Source organism: Monodelphis domestica, chromosome 2 (assembly GCF_027887165.1).
Source record: "Monodelphis domestica isolate mMonDom1 chromosome 2, mMonDom1.pri, whole genome shotgun sequence".
Classification (NCBI taxonomy): Eukaryota; Metazoa; Chordata; class Mammalia; order Didelphimorphia; family Didelphidae; genus Monodelphis; species Monodelphis domestica.
Genome location: NC_077228.1, coordinates 333,194,645 through 333,211,073, shown reverse-complemented (window position 1 = coordinate 333,211,073; position 16,429 = coordinate 333,194,645). Strand labels below are relative to the sequence as shown.

At 33.7% G+C, this 16,429-nt stretch overlaps 1 protein-coding gene across 6 annotated transcripts in view; it reads left to right on the top strand.

Annotated features, from left to right (window-relative positions):
• The first annotated feature begins 2,513 nt into the window (after window positions 1–2,513).
• Window positions 2,514–16,429, top strand: part of LCA5 (lebercilin LCA5) — a 66,425-nt gene continuing 52,509 nt past the window's right edge. For all 6 annotated transcript variants that reach the window (XR_008916604.1, XR_008916603.1, XR_008916602.1 and 3 more), the window contains exon 1: window positions 2,514–2,927. Coding sequence is in view for 2 of the 6 variants with exons in the window: in XM_007484248.3 (XP_007484310.2) it covers window positions 2,550–2,927 (378 nt within the window). In the remaining 4 variants the exon portion in view is untranslated. The remainder of the gene's footprint in view (window positions 2,928–16,429) is intronic.

Sequence of the window (16,429 nt, the reverse complement as noted above, 5' to 3'; positions counted from 1 at the left end):
GAGCTGTCGTTTTAAAATAGTTTTCCTGTCTGGAAAAGGAGACTAAGGACCTTTTGCAGTAGAATTTTAAATAAAGCAATCATTTTTGCTACCTTAAATCATCCATGATTTATCAGTGTAGGTATCCTTTTTCCATAGATGCAAAACACAGTCCATTTCAAAGCAGAACCTCCTATGTCTAATGAAATAATATAGTGAATTAAAGGATGTCTGCCAACATCTATTCTTACTTAAGTAAATTATCTCCAAATCATATTAAAAACTTTGTGGATTTTTAAAACATTGCCTCTTTAATATGCTACTATTCACTTTCTACCAATTCAATCCCTCATTTATGGATAGTTTCCCAAATACTTTTTTATCTTTCTTAGTTCAAAATTTTTATTAACAAACTGATTACATGGTAGTGTGAACTGAACTGCACAATTGAAGTCAACTGTTTTGTAATTTTTATTAATCAGCATTTCATCCATCCCATGTCAGCAACTCTAAGAATGAGCAAGAAAAGAAGCCATAATTCAATTGTTCTACTTTTTTAGAAATTTGGTATAAATTTAATGTAAAGGAAAAATTATTAAAAATAAATAAATAAATTTGGTTGTCTTTGATTGCCTGTGAATTTTACTTGTATATCTTCTGTCCTTTACTATCCATAAATTAAATTTAGAAATACTATGATGCCTTTCATGTTTAAGTAAAATATTTCTAGTATTTTTCTATTTATTCCCCAATCCAATGTTCCAATTAACATTGTTTTAAAACATCAAATTATGCAGACTTTTTCTCTTTTAGGCAACAGCAATGGTTTTTGTCATTATACTGTGAATTTAGAAAAAATAAAGATTCAAAAGGGTAGTGTCAAAAATAATTTCAATTTAATGTTGGGGGCTCATCTTATTTCAACTGCCATTGAATAGTTTTCTACAAATATTTTTCAGGCAACAATTCAACTTACATTCAAATGCCTCTGTATTGGTGGGCATCTCCAACTTCATGTTAAAATATACTAAACTGCATAAATTAATATTTTCCCGTATTGCAAGCAAGACTTGTGTCAGCTTAAAAATTTATTTGATTTCATATTTTAGAAGAGCTGGATAATGAGGCATTTACCCATAGTTCTCTTAAATATGGTTCTTTGGAAAATCATCAACAAGCAATTATTAAGCAGCTATTCTATGCTAGAACTGAATTTCAAAACTTATCACCTATGTTTAGTTGAATTTCATTAAAAAAAAAAAAACAACTTTATCTTTGTGATTGTAAATATACAACCACACAGTGAAGAACAGGAATTTTAACCTCTTCTTTCTTCGACCCTGCACCCTCCTTATTGCCCCCCAAACCTGGCAAGCCTAAGGTACGAAAACAGGGAAATCAAAGGAAAAGAATGCTAATGTTTTTCGTTTATTTTTTGCCGTCCCTGTCCCTAGCAAAAGATGCTTAATGCTTGTGGAGTTGCGTCCTGGCTACATACTACATATAAAGATCACTTAATATAATGGATAATAATACACATCTGATTCCTCTTTTGGAGCTTAATTAAATTTAATTTAAAATTAAATAAATTTCTTGAAAACCTACTTTAAAACAGTAAGTAAATAGTCTATATGCCAGGCACTGTGCCAGGTGCTGAGGACATAAATGGCAGAAGACAGTTCCTGTCTAACAGAGGTCTCGGTCGAATTGGGCAGACGTCATGCAAACTTTATGTACAAAGAAGCTACAGTTTAGAGGATAAATTGTGGATAATCAACAGAAAGGAGGCTCTAGAATTAAGAGAAATCAGGAAAGGCTTCTCCTACAAGGTGAGATTTTAGCTGGAACTTGAAGGAAACCAGGAGGCAGAGATGAGGGGAGGCATTCCATGAGAGGTTGACATAAAGATCTATTTAAAATGTTTCTTATTTCTAACTCGGTGTTCTTCAACTTAAAAAAAGAAAAGAAAAGAAAAGAAAAATCTATTTAAAAATAAATGGGTTTTCTTTGTAATCTCGAGCATTTAAAAACACTCCTCTGGGAGAACAAAAGATTTACCAGACAGTCAAGGGGATCCAACCAAACAAAAACAAAAGAAAACAAACTGCAAAATAGACCGAACGATGGTGTGCCCAGACGATTATTTTTATTTGAGCTTTTCACCTTATTCTAGGAGGATCCCTGGAAGTGGTGAATTTATTGTAACGACTGAAAAATCTGAGTGAAGAAAAATGGAATTATTCTCTGAAAATGCCGAAGTGCAAGGTGTCATCCAAAACCCTGTTTTTGTACTACCGTTTTCGCCAATTTTTAACCCCCGAATTCCACCAATTTCTCCCTGAAGACCTTTCTCTTGGCTGCTTCTTTCCCCCACCTTCTCCCTGGGTCTCTTGCTTTTCCGAATCCCACAGATCAAACCCCAGAAAGTCATAAGGTGGGGTTTCTAGGAAACAAGACAGCAAATGTATAATCCAAACTCGACTGAAGGGAGACTTCCTAGCAGCCTGATCGACATTCCCAGAAGAGAATCCCGTGAGGAGCAACCAGCCAATGCCAGACCTTTATTCTCGATGGTCCCGCCCCCCGTATCATCCGCTGGCATCGTAACCAATAGAAAGGAGCAGTCGCTGGTAGCACCCAATGAGAATCGGAGAAGTGGCACCATTGGCTGGGGCTGCCTCGCCGTGAAAACTGGGCCACCGCCTCCGTTACCCTGGAGCCCGAGTCGCAGCCCCAGGAGCCTCTGCCCCCGCCCTCGCCCCCGCCCCCTGCTCGGGGTTCAAACACAGCGCAACCTGGCAACCGCAGCCCACAGCCTCCCCCGCACCCTCCCGGGGAGGGACTCCCCCGCCGCCCTCGGGCGTCCGCCCATTGGTGGGCTGACGCGGAGATCCAGGGCTGGGAGGATCCAGAACATAGAGAAAGGGGGAGAAGACGGACCGGAATTGGTAAGAGAGACCTGGGGCCTGATGGGGAAAGTGGTGGGAAGTAAGAGATGCGGGGACTAAAAGGGGGGGTCCAAGACCCCCTGATGTATAGGGGTGTGGCTTTGCTAATAGGAGGCCTGGCCGAGGTGGGGACCTGTGAGGCCTTCCAGTGAGGAAGGTATGAGGCTCTCCTGACAGGGGGGTTGACTTTTTTGACGGCTGTGAGGCCCTCATCTCACCAGGGTAACTCCCCTGAGTGGTGTGTGACCCTTCAGAGAATAGGGGAAGTTGTGACCCTCCTTAATAGATGAGGGTTCAATGGCTTCTATAATGGGGTTGAGGTGTGTCCTGATTATGGTGAAAAGGGAGGATTAGTAGGGGAAAAGGTTGGAGGCCTGAGAACTATCATGAAGAGAAGAAAAACTCTGAAAGAATACTGCAAATCGTACCTCTGTCTCTTGACTGCCCTTGTGTCCTGCAGCAAGACACCTCCCCTTCGAGCCTAGATTTCTTCATCTGTAAAGTGTGTCTGTGGGACTGAACTAGGATGCAGTAGGCTAAGGCAATTGACCAAGTGGAAAGGAACATTTTAGAGAGGGAAATGCTTTAATTATTCTTATTCCAAATTAATTGTTTTCAGAATTTCTTATCCCAATTAGAAATCATATATTAAATATCTCCTTTGAGTCTGGAGGCACCATACTAGGATTAAGATACAAAGAAAAAGCTAATATGGGCCCTGGAATTTTGGAGTCAGGAGGACCTGGATTCAAACCCAGCTTTATTTACTTTCTCTGTACTTGGGCAAATCTGTTTCTCTCTTTTTGGACCGCTTGTTTTCTCATATGTAAAATGAAGAGAGATCCGGTGAACTAAGGGGGTGGGAGAATTTGAAGGTTGTGTCTAGTAAACTGGTGTGCTATCTGAAAATTAGAGGATTCAAGATTCATATTAAGTAAATGAATGGATTCTCTTCTTCCTTCTCCCTCTTTTTTGGATAAAGATGAATATAATGGAGGTGGCATCTTGGTTTTGTGTGTAATTATGCGGTGGTAGCTTAAAAAATAAAGTATGCAACTTCTTTGAAATTAAAGTTTTCTTTAAGTCATCAAGTATGTATTAAAGTACCTTCTGTGTGCCAAGCACAGTGCTAAGGACACAAAGCCTTTATAGCCTCTAGCCTCTGCCCTCTAGGAGCATCCATTTTTACTTTCTTTGTTTTGCTTTTGACCACCAATAAGAATATTTCGAGATTATCAAGAACAGGGGAAATGATATAGAACTGGAGATAGCAAATGACAATTTTAGAAAGAATTTAAGAAGAGAAATGCTTGAAATTATGGACTAATGAATTGGACCTCAGGATCATAAAACTTTCCTGAGCTACCTCCTCTGTAAAATGGGTTTGCCCTGTTTGCCTCACAGGCTTGTGTGGAAAGAACTTTGTAAATGTTGATAATATTTTTATTCTTTGGAAATTTTAGAATGAACCACTGATGAGCTCTTAGAAAAGGAAGAGCCAACATTTGTTCATTAAGAATTACATTTCATTTCCTTTTTTTCAGCAGTTACTAGATATAGTCTTTGTAAATTTTAGTAAGTTCCTAATGCCCTTATAGACAAGATGAAAAGATGAGGAATATCAAATGATACTATTTGTTAGGCAGATTCTCTTTTTTGGTTGATTAATTGAAAGCCAAAAAATAGTGATTGATGGATCTATAGAGCTCCCTCTTTGGTACTCTACTGATCAATATTTGGATGCTTAAATTAAATGAAGATGTCTGGTCATACTTAATCATATTTGTACTTGATCCTGAAACTAGAAAAGGAGCTAATAATTGGATGAAATTATTGAGAGCCCCCAAATCTAATTTGGCTAATATGTCTAAAGCTAGTAAGATGAAATTTTAGGAAAGAGGAGAAATAATAAGATTTAAAACTGGAAGGAACTTTAGAAATATCTAGAGGTGTCAAATTGGCCACAAGCAGCCAGCAAAACTCCCTGATGAGTTTGAACCAGATTGAAATGTCTTAACAAAAAAATAAAAATACACTATAATATTAATATATGATTTTTCTAAGACTATATGCTGTTAGCAGGGATCTGTGTCTATTTTAGTTTGACACTGTTCATTTGGTCCAGGTCCCTCATTTTACAGATGAAGGAAGATGAAACTTTAAAAAGTGACTTTACTAAAGGTCATTTTAATTAATAGAGATGGAATTTCAATGTATACTGTCTCCAAACTCAGTATTTTTCACTCTTCCATTAATTAATAGGGATAAATATAAAATGTGTACTTGTATTAAAAAAATTACCTGCACAAGTATAGAATAGGTAAAACTTATTTTAAAAACAGCTCCAGAAAAACCTAGGATTTTAAGAAATCATAGGCCAATGTTCAGTTGAGTAAATAAACAATTATCTGCTATATGCCAGATACTGTTAGGTCTTAAGTATTCAAAGACAAAAAAATGACAGTCTCTGACCTTGAAGAGATTACATTTTATTTGGGAGGAGGGAGATATGAGGAGAATGTATGTATAGAGATAAAGGAATACAAACAAAATAACTACAGACTGTTGAATGGAGAGGGGAGACCATTATAGGAATTTTACAAAGATACAGCCTATGTAATATTATTTATGGGAAATGGCAAGTAGTTCAGTTTATCAGAGACACAGATTGTATAAAGGAAGATAATATGTGAGTAGCTTGGAATGAAAGGTTAGGGGTGGATTTTAAAGAATTTTTAGTGCCAAAGAGATTATTTTTTTATTTCATAGGCAGTATGGGTCTATGAAACTTATTGGTCAGGGAAGTGGCATAGTTAGGCCTATACTTTAGAAATACTGGTTTAGCATCTGTGTAATGGATAGACTGGAGTAGGAAAAGGTTGAAGGTAGGGAGTCCAATTAGGAAGCTATTGCAATAGTCCAAGTGTGAGATTATGAAAACTGAAACAAGTTTCTAAGAAGAGAGAGTTGGTAGTGATCCAGACCTAAAAAAAGCAGTTTGATAAAGTATTCATATCAACGAAATGGATCATGCTGTTGTCTTCTTACTTCTAAATGTGGGCCATGCCGCATTTGAAATATTATGTCCAGTTCTAGATATCACTTTCTGTGGAGACTTTAAAAAGCTAATATTACTTTTAATTTAATTTAAAAAAATATTACATTTTAGAAGAGATATTGACAAGGGGTTGCATCTAGTATAGAGAACTTGAAATGCTATATGAGGATCCTTGAAGGATCTTGTGATATTTAAAAGGCTGTAATAGTGAATTTAGGAGGAACATAATGTTCTTCAGATATTTGAAAGGTTATCTTGTAGAGAAAAGGGTAGACTTGTTGTTTGGGCATAGGGGTAGAGCCAGTAGCAACTGGAGTATATGTTTTAGGGAATTGGCTTTTTAGTCAACAATTAGAGTCATCTGAAAATAAAATCAACACATTCAAGCAGTTCTGGGTTCCCCAGTGCTGGATATTATATGGTGCTTAGATGCTTATGTTCATAGGATCTTTGTATAAATGTGAAATGAATGGACTAGAAAAATAATACCTAGGATCACTTCTAAATGATTCTGACTTTGTAAGATCTAGTCTGTATTGATAAGTGAATAGAGGAGATAGTCAGATTTAGAAGATTCCATGCAGTTTTGGATTGGCGAAACAACATAGCACTAAAAAAATGCATATACTTTTGGGGCCTTTTAAGGAAGAGATGTGTTTTTAAAATTTCATGAAGTATTGGCACAAAGATGTTAAATTTAAGAGGTACATCTGAAATGCCTTCAGACTTCAGCAGTATATACATTTGTTTTGTTTTGTTTTTTACTGAGCTATTATAAAGGGGCAAGAGTATCAGTTGGAAGTGACAAATGCAGTCAATGGTTTTGTTGTTCACTCGTTTTAGGCATGACCAACCACTTTTAGCCCTATTAGGAGTTTTCTTTGCAAAGATGTTAGAATGGTTTGCCATTTCTTTTTCTAGTTCATTTTACAGAAGGAAACTGAGGCAAACATGGTTAATTGATTTGCCCTGGGTCAATATAAAAAGAAGCATAAAAGGTTTCAGAAGAGGATAGAAGCAAATAGGGTAATTTTGTTACAGACTTGTTTAATATATGCTTTAAAAAACATTTCTAACAGTTACATATACAATCTTTTTTGTTCTTTGTGTGTTTCAGTAATTAAATTCATGATAAAGAAAATGTCAAAAAGTTGCATAGAGGAATTGCGTTTTAAAAAATAATAAAATAGGATTCAAGATCAATTTAAATGTCCTTAATTTGTTCATTTAAAAGTAGCTTTCTTAGGTAGTGGGATGTCCTGTTAAGCATAAGAGATAGAGGATTCCAACTTCACAGTTATCATATTACTATAGTGCTTTACAATGTGTTCCTCATAACCATTCTGTGAACTATATAGTATGTCTTTTTTATCCCCTATCTTACAAATAAGGAAACCGAACTTAAAGAGGTTAATTGAGTTGTCTAAGGTGACATAATTCATAAGGATCAGGGACAGAAGTTGAATTCATTTTTCCTTATTCCAGTTAAATATGGTAAATATGTTGTAGGTATTTAAGGAGGGGATTATTTCTATAAATGTTATTATTAGACTATCTGTAATATATCTGACTGATTGTGAAAGGGGCTGAAATCAGATTAAATTTCATTGAGGTCAGTGATTATACTTTTTTTAAAGAGAATAGTTGCTTAACTAATTACTTTGATTATGATCTGGTTGTGCTTATCTTTAATTTAGAATCAACTAATGGGTTTGGGCAAAATGCATGTGTGTGTGTGTGTGTGTGTGTGTGTGTGTGTGTGTGTGTGTGTGTGTGTGTGTGTGTGTGTTTAATCTCCATGCAAGCTATAGAGAAAAATGAGATTAGGAAAAAGAATAAGATTGAAGAGATTAAAAAAAAAAACTTTCTCCTTTTCATTAAAAAGACCTTTACACAAAAAACATACTCAGGGAAGCAATATTATTGTTTTAATATGAGTGTCCTTCAGTTATTTTCAATTCTATTTTATGGTGCCCGGCAAATTTCACATTAGGATTTCTTTGTGTTGTTTATTATATTTTTTTAATTTTTAAATTTTTTAAATTTTATTATACTAACATTTATGTAAATCATTAATTTATATTTGGGTTCTTTTAAAGTTTTTATTTAAGTGTGGAACTTTTTTTTTTAGTAGCAATTTAAGTAGCAATTTTAAAACAATGAATTATCTGCATAGCCTCCGTTACTAGTGATATACCAACTTGGAAAAATTACCTATAAAAACAATACTCTATAATTCTAATAGTGCATTTTTACACAGATTTAGTTTGTGTGAAGTATTTGATTGACCATTTCTGAGGTATACATAAGATAGTGTGAAATCAGAGACTAAATAATCCCATTAGTTTCAATGATTTTGTATTTTTAAGATGCTTAGCTAATTAAAAAGTTGTTGATCATAGGAGTATGCTCCTAAAAGTCTGCCTTGGCTGACATAAATCAACTCATATCCCCTAAAATATGTCTATATAGTCAAAGCCAGTTATGAAATGATGGCAGTCCTGTCTTTTAACATGTATGTTATAAAAAAGCTTTACTTTGTGGACAATGCACTCTCCATATTAGGACATTGCTTGAATTTTGGACAGATTATATTCCAAAACTTCATTTTTTTGACTCAAATCTCCCAAGTCAGTGTGAGCTTTTCATTTTTGAATGTTTGTGCATGTATGGTATTGGCATTTGGATTATAGATCCTTTGGATTTGTATATTGGATTAAATTTTTTTTAACATTTAAAAAAAATGTTAAAGACCATAAAAAATAAATAATTTGATTTTGGTTTTCTAACAGCAGCAAATTCTTAGATTCAAATAACTAGCTTAAGTTCTTTTTTTTTTTTAAGACCCTTTCCTTTGCTTTTAGAATCTTTTAATTCTAAGGCAGAGAAGGATAAGAGCAGACAGTTGAGTTTAAGTGACTTGCCCATGGTCACAAAACTAGCATCTGAGGCCAGATTCAAACTGGGGTCCTCCTGACTCTAGACCTAGAGCTCTAGCTACTGTGCTACTAGTTGTCCCTTAACCAGCATAAGTTTTAAGAACTTTCATGTAAATTCTAAGGTGGGAGGACCACCTCAATTTTATGAAGAATAAGGGTACTAAGCAAATTCATGGTAAAGGAAGAAAATTGCTGAAGACTTCTTGTAGCAGTTATGGAGAGAAGTACTATATCTTTCTGGTTGGTGGTGGGCAGTGCATTTGTTTATTTTCAACCACCTCCTCATCTTCCTTGTTTGTTTTTGTTGTTTTTGAAAAATAATAGCTATTTCCCTGTAATTGTTAATATTTTTTTTACTTTATTTTTTATCAATTTTTTATTATCTAACCTTCATTTTTGACTTTTTCCCCCTAGCCTATTTCTATTTACTTGCTTAGTTATATCTTGGTTTGAGTTCTCTTCAGGACAACATTTTTTTAAATAGGTTAGAAAAGTAGAGAAAAACTTTAGGAAAAGATTTATTGCTTGTTTTTTTTTTTTACTTAATTACTTTTTGCCATTTCCCCCCCTAGAGAACTTTTCTTAGATGTCTTTTTCAAAATCATATTAGTCAGTGCCATCCTGCATCAGCGACTTTATATGTATATGAATTGCCTAGATAATTGACAATAATAGATAATAGTAAGGGAATCTGTAGAATATATACTTTTTCTTACCATTTAAACAATTTACTGTATTGTCACAAATGACTCAGTAGCAAAACTATGAGAAGAGCCCAAATCTTTAGTACATTAAAAAAAAATCTAGATAGTTGTTTTCATAAAAAGTAAAGGCTTTTTTTTTTTGCATTTGCTGGTAACTAAACTTACTGTGACTAGCTTAAATTTAAACAAAGTATAAATATTGGCATAAAAAATTATGGGTGTTAGCAACATCTTTTTGTCATTTTCAGCACTTTACTGACAAGCCTTGAAACCTGGGTTAGGTCCTCATAAGTCATCAGCATTTTCATTTATTACCAAAAGAGTACAACAGCAAGAAATAGAAAAGGAAATGCCATTCAAAATAACTCTCACAGTGTAAAATACCTCAGGATATACCTATAAAACAAATGGAACAACCATATGAACACAGTTACAAAACTCTTCATACAAATAAAATCAGACCTAAATAATCAAAAGAATATTAATTTTTCATACATAGGCCAGCCCAGTATAGTAAAAATGACAATCCTGCCTAAGTGAATTTGCCTAATCAGTGCCATACCAATCAAACTTCCTCAAATTATTGCATAGAACTAGAAAAATAACAACAGAGTTCATCTGGAAGAATAAAAGGCCCAGAATATAAAAAGAATTAATGAAAAAAATGGGAAGGAAGGAGGCCTCCACATAACAGATCTCAAATTATACTATTAAGTGGTAATTATCAAAACAATCTGGTAAACTAAACAATAGAATATTGGGTCAATGGAACAGATTAGGTAATCAGTTCATGGCAGTTAATTTCCATAGTAACATGGTGTTTGATAAACACAAAGATCCAACCTTTTGGAAGAGAACTCTATTTGGCAAAAACTGCTGGGAAAACTAGAAAATGGTATGGCAGAAACTAGACATAGTCTAATATTTCACACCACATACCAAGATAAAGTCAAAATGGATATTTACTATAGAAATAAAAGGTGATAACATAAACAAAATAGGGGAATATGGAAAAGTGTACCTGTCAGTCTTATGGATAAAGGAAGAATTTATGATCAAAAAGGAAATAGAGAACATTATGAAAAGTGAAATGGATAATTTTGATTACATTAAATTAAAAAGCATGGATTAGGATTAAATTATGTATAGAAAAAGACAATCAAATTGGAGAGTTAAAGAGTGGTATAAAAAGATATAACTGTCAGTGCCAATATGGGATGGATATAATGGAAGTTTTATAATAACTTGAATTATTTAAAACTATATGTTCTCAGTGAATTTTAAAAATGTTTTGATAATTGTATTTCATTATAATTGGTTTCCTTTGTAATCTGATATATTTCATTTTACATATTTAAATACCTTTAATCTTCAGACTGCCAAAAGGCATCCATAACACAAAAAAGGTTGAGGAACAACCGCTCTTTTAAACCAACATTAAAAAAAAGTCCTAACTTTTAAGTAAGGACAGAGATGAAAATACAAGTTGACTTTCTAACTTTTTGTCTTTTGGAACTTGGGAGAAGCTCTAGAAGCCTTCATTAATTTATTTGAATACACTACTGCCTTTAAAATTAAAAAGTACTTTTATGAATAATGTTTAGTGTTGTAGGTTTCAAAATTAATAATCAGTAACTACATATTATATTTTAAAAGTTTTATTAATAACAACTAGGGCAAAAGAACTGCCTGAATTCACCTGTATTGCACGTCCAAAAAGAAGAAGAGGGAGGAGTTACAACCACTTTAATATAGTCATGCAAAATGTGGGGATACAGGAAAAGGGAATTTTAGGAAATTCTAAAGGACTTCTGGGGGATGAAGTCCAAAGGCTCAAAATCTCCATTTATACACCAAGTTTCCAGGGATCTGAGTTATGAGGCATATGAATCAATTTGCAAAAGAAAATCAAAAACATGAAAAATCCAAATAAAAGAGAAAAATAACTTGTGGATGAAATACAAAATATAAAAGTCTTGTCTAAAAAAATCTAAGTAAAGGATAAACAAATCTATAAGAGGTCCTTGAATCAGGGCCCAGTTAAAATGAATTAAGCAATTATGCATTTACCCAGTCAGTAGCCAGGACTACAGAAAGTTGCCACATTATGAAAGACAGAAAAGGGACTAGATTATAGGAGCCAAGTAGGAGTCAAATTTGAGATACTTGGTAGAAGGTGGGACAAGGAAGACCTGCCTTTAACACATGTTAAATAGCTACAACTTCGAACCCCAAACAAGTTCAAGTCCTCTTATCTTGGCTCAAACTTACATCAATCTCATTGGGATCTGGTCTCTTTGACCTTGTGCTCCATAGGCATTATGCAGGTTCTCTGTGCTTCTTTAGCACTGTACAATGGCTCTTTTGTATATTCCCTTCTTCTGAAATCAGACAGAATCATGAAGTGAAGTTCCTTAATTCTTTTAAACAATCAATAGCATCATTTTTATAGTCTAAAGCTTTTTGGTTATGCATTAATATTAAAACAAATGTATTTAAAACTTATATTACTGCCAAATAAAAAAAATTAAAGAAAAATCTCAATACTGGTGACATGTGCTTCAAACACAAAAAGGAGAGAAAAAATAAAACTCAGATACTATATTGCACATGCAAGGAAAAAATCAAAAGTTTTTCAAAAAAAGTTTTAAAAATCAAAAACATATAGCTTAAAATCAGTGATACACTGTGTCAGCCATGTGTGAGTACAAAATGATTTTCAGAATAAAATAGTAACACAGTAGATAATGCACATTCAAAGTACCAAAGTCCCTAAAATTTACAATAGCCCAGTTAATTACAATAGCAAACAAACTCGATGTCATATTTCACATAAGTTGCTGTATTAGATTAAAAAAAACAAAACCTGTGAACTGATGGATATGTCACAATTTTTACAGATGTAGCAAATCTTTCAACCTTGGCAAACATATTTTTAAACAAAATAAAACTTATTTGGGTCTAGAACATCATTAAGAAATCTAGATTGTTCTGCTGGAAGTAAATTAAAATGAAGAATTTTGCAGGAGCTCTTTTTTTCCACTTCCTTATTCATAGAAACACCTTGGTAGGAACATTTGTTTCTCTACCTTTAATAAAACATTCTTTATAATATAAATATAAACTATCATCCATTCAGAAACCACTAATTATGTAAAATTATTTTTGAAGACCGCTTAAAATTACAATTAAATTCTTAGCTTATTAAATTCTCTAAAGGTTGCACACAATTTAACCAGTTTTGTTGAAATACATCCATCATCATCTATGTGACAATTAACAAAGGCAACGTGATCTTCAATGGATCTAGTGACAAGGGTTTTTGGCAAGATGTTCATGGGCTTATACAGTGATATTTTTGTTCTTTAGCAAAGGAAAAGGTATGAATTAAAGATCAATATAGGCAAAACATAGTAACTTAAAATGATTCAGTATTACAGAAAGGTATTGGCTAGATTAATACCGATGAACTTAAAAAAATTTAAAATCAGTAAATAAATAATATAAACAAATTAGAAGGTGCAGGCAAAATCAATGCTAATAGATTTGTTCTATATTATAGGAGGTGAATAAACTCAAAATAGATAGCAATAAACTTCCAGATCTCTTTTAAAGTTTCTTTCCCCTCCCCCCACATTATCCATTTAGATTTCGTTTGTCAGGTCTGAATTTCCTCATAGAAGCACAGGGCAGAATCTCTTCTCTGCATGTTGAGAGCATCTAAGACTTTTAGAACTTTGTCAAAATATTTCAGGTTGGTTTGTAGTTTAAGCAAGCTATCTTGTGGCATATTCTTGAGGAGAAGGAAATAAAGTGGTAAATCTTCAATGAAAATAAAAAGTCCCAGGAGAAGAATTAAGCAGATCCAAAGTGCTTTTTTGCTCTACCTACTCAAATTGTTGTTTCAAAGTTTCAAGCATGCTTTGCAATAGCATTTTTCCTGAAAGAGGCTGAATGAGGTTTGTTTAAAGAGTAAACAGAAAGAAATAAAACTTTGAGGGAAAATAGTAGCGTATTTGCATATGAGAGAAAAAATACTTCTCCTTGGTGTTTTGGCTCTAGAGAAAGAAGGAAAAAAAAAACAAGCTTATTCCCCAAAACTGACTTTAAATCTACTGATTTGGAATTAACTGTCCTCCCTGTGAAAAACCTTTAGTAATAGCCTTCTAAACTAGAAATCCAGGATTAGCTTTAAAAAAAAAAATCTGTTTGAAAATTAGAAGGTATGGGGGGTTCTTTTCTCCACACTGAAAAATGGCTATGGCAGGCTAGAAACACACACATTGGAGTGTGGAAAGGGATTGGGTGGAAAGATTTTTATATGTCATCCTCTGTGGGAAAAAATGGCTGGGATTGGCAGCCTCTTGGGACAGGTCTTGTCTCAACAAGAGGATATAATAATAACTAATAACTAGGGCAAAAGAACTGCCTGAATTCAGCCCGGTCACAGGTCCAAAAAGAGGTAGAGGAAGGAGTTACAGCCACTTAAATATAATTAGGCAAAATGCAGGGATGCAGGAAAAGGAAATTTTGGGAAATTCTAAGGAACTTCTAGGGGATGAAGTCCAAAGGCTCAAAATCTTCACATATACAGTGTCTATTTGTATTTTCTAGACCAGAGGCTAATTTTAAAAGTAAACAATTTAGTTGTGTGCAAATTTTTCTTCTCTAAATAAAGTCTCATTCCACCTCAACATGAAAGTCCTTGGATTTTCTACTAGTAGGGTATAAGCTCTAGCATTTTCTGCTAAACTAAGTAGGCTTTTATTGTAGACTCAATGGAAGGCTTCAGAAAGCTAATAACCCAGTACTAGTGACATGGGCACTGTACCTCCAGAAGCTCAGGCAAACTATTATCAGGGAAATTCCTTTGCTCCCTTACATCTTCATGACTCCTAGCCTAAAACATCCAATGACCCCTATAGGATCCTGACATGATTGTCCTCCTTTGATCATCCTTTAGATTTAAGATGGACAGAGAGATGCACCTCCAGGCTACACCTTGATCCTTTTAGGCTACATCTCAGACTTCTGTCTGTTCCCTAAAACTAAGGAATCTTTATGAGGTTCATTCCTTATGTTTCCAGGCAGACCCCAGTCATGACCAACCCCACCCCACCAAATGCCTGAGTAACGACCACTCTAGAGTCACGTCCACACTATGGCACAGCATTTGTTGCAAGAGTATAAAATCCCCAGAATTGATGGATTCTGGGAGCAGCCTTCCATCTTGCTATTCCACCTTGCTATCCTCCTGGCCATTCTCAACATTACTTTCCTAAATTAATAAATTTCTCCTTTTGTTTTTAAGCTAAGTTTTGGAGTCTTGCATTCTTGCAAAAGGTTTCCTTCCCGAACCCCAGGGGTACACATCTGAATCCCATAACACTAGCATAGACAATTTAGAAAATCTCATCACCAGGTTGGCCACAAAATGATGAATTTTTGGTCATGGTAACTCCTAAAGAGAAATTGTAGAGTGGTCTCATTAATATCCCTGGGGGAAAGACTGCATTCTGATGAAGGTATAGATTTTTATATTAAGATTTTCAGTTGGAATTATCTTTCCAAAGGAATATTAGTTTTTACTATTAATAGCTATTTTCAGCTGACTTAACACAGTTGTAGAACTAGTTTGAAAATACTGTTTAAAAAAATACTCAATTATCACAAAATAAAAGGAAATATTCTATTTTAATTTTTCACAATAAGTTTATTTGTAAGGAAAATTAGTTTTCATAAAATTAACGTGAGTTATCTTTGAAGGGGAAGTAAAAATATTATGAAACTAGATACCCAAATTTCAGAAGGCAATTTTAAAATTTATTATTACTTGAGTTTTTGACCAGTCATTTATATAAAATGTTTAGGCCAATTTAAAAAAAAACAAAATTTAAAAATTATTTATATGATACAGCATACCATGTGAAAAGATTTATCATAGCTATTTTTTGCTTTAGGGTCTAGTCAAGAGACTGTAGTAAACTGTTCCCTATATTAAAAAATCTAATCATGGATAATGAGTTTTAAAAACTTAACCTGAAAGTTTCTGACAATAGGCATCTGTTTGAATCAATAAGTAAATTTGTGTCTGTTTTCCCTATATGTTTCTTCTATATGCTTTGATATAAGTAATTGGTTATTATCATTAAAACTATTTGAAAACAAGTTGCTGCTTTTTCTGTTTTATTTCCCCTCAATTTTTCTTTTTATACATATATAAAAATCACTTATGCTTTTTTTTTTTAGGCAATATTATGTCTCTTAAATTTCAGAACACTTGATGATCTGCATTGGTAGAGAGAGTTTCCTTACTAAGAATTCCCTATACCAATGAAATCAAAGGTCTGGACCTATATATTCATCCATTCGTATATGTGTGTGTATGTGTGTATTTTATGTATAAAAGTCTAAAAGAAAGCTTACTGTATATGTACAACTGTCCACAATTGAGTAACTTGCTTTATATTTGTGGAATATTTCGGGGCTCAAAGATGATTTCATGTGGAAATGAACTATGAATGAGATTTTATTGCTGTTGATAGCTTTTAAATAGTATGTAGATCTAACAAACAATTTTATACATTATAACATTTTTACCTATAAAGATTAATTAAAGAGTGCATTTCTCATCTATATTATTTTTCCATGCCTAGAGGTAGACAGATTTTATTGTGAATATCTTTTCCCACAATATATGTGTTCTATTTTGATTATTTATAATTATATTATTCATGTAGCAGTCCATTACAGTACTTCTCATTTTAATAAGGTTCATTGAACATGTTTAATATTCTGATA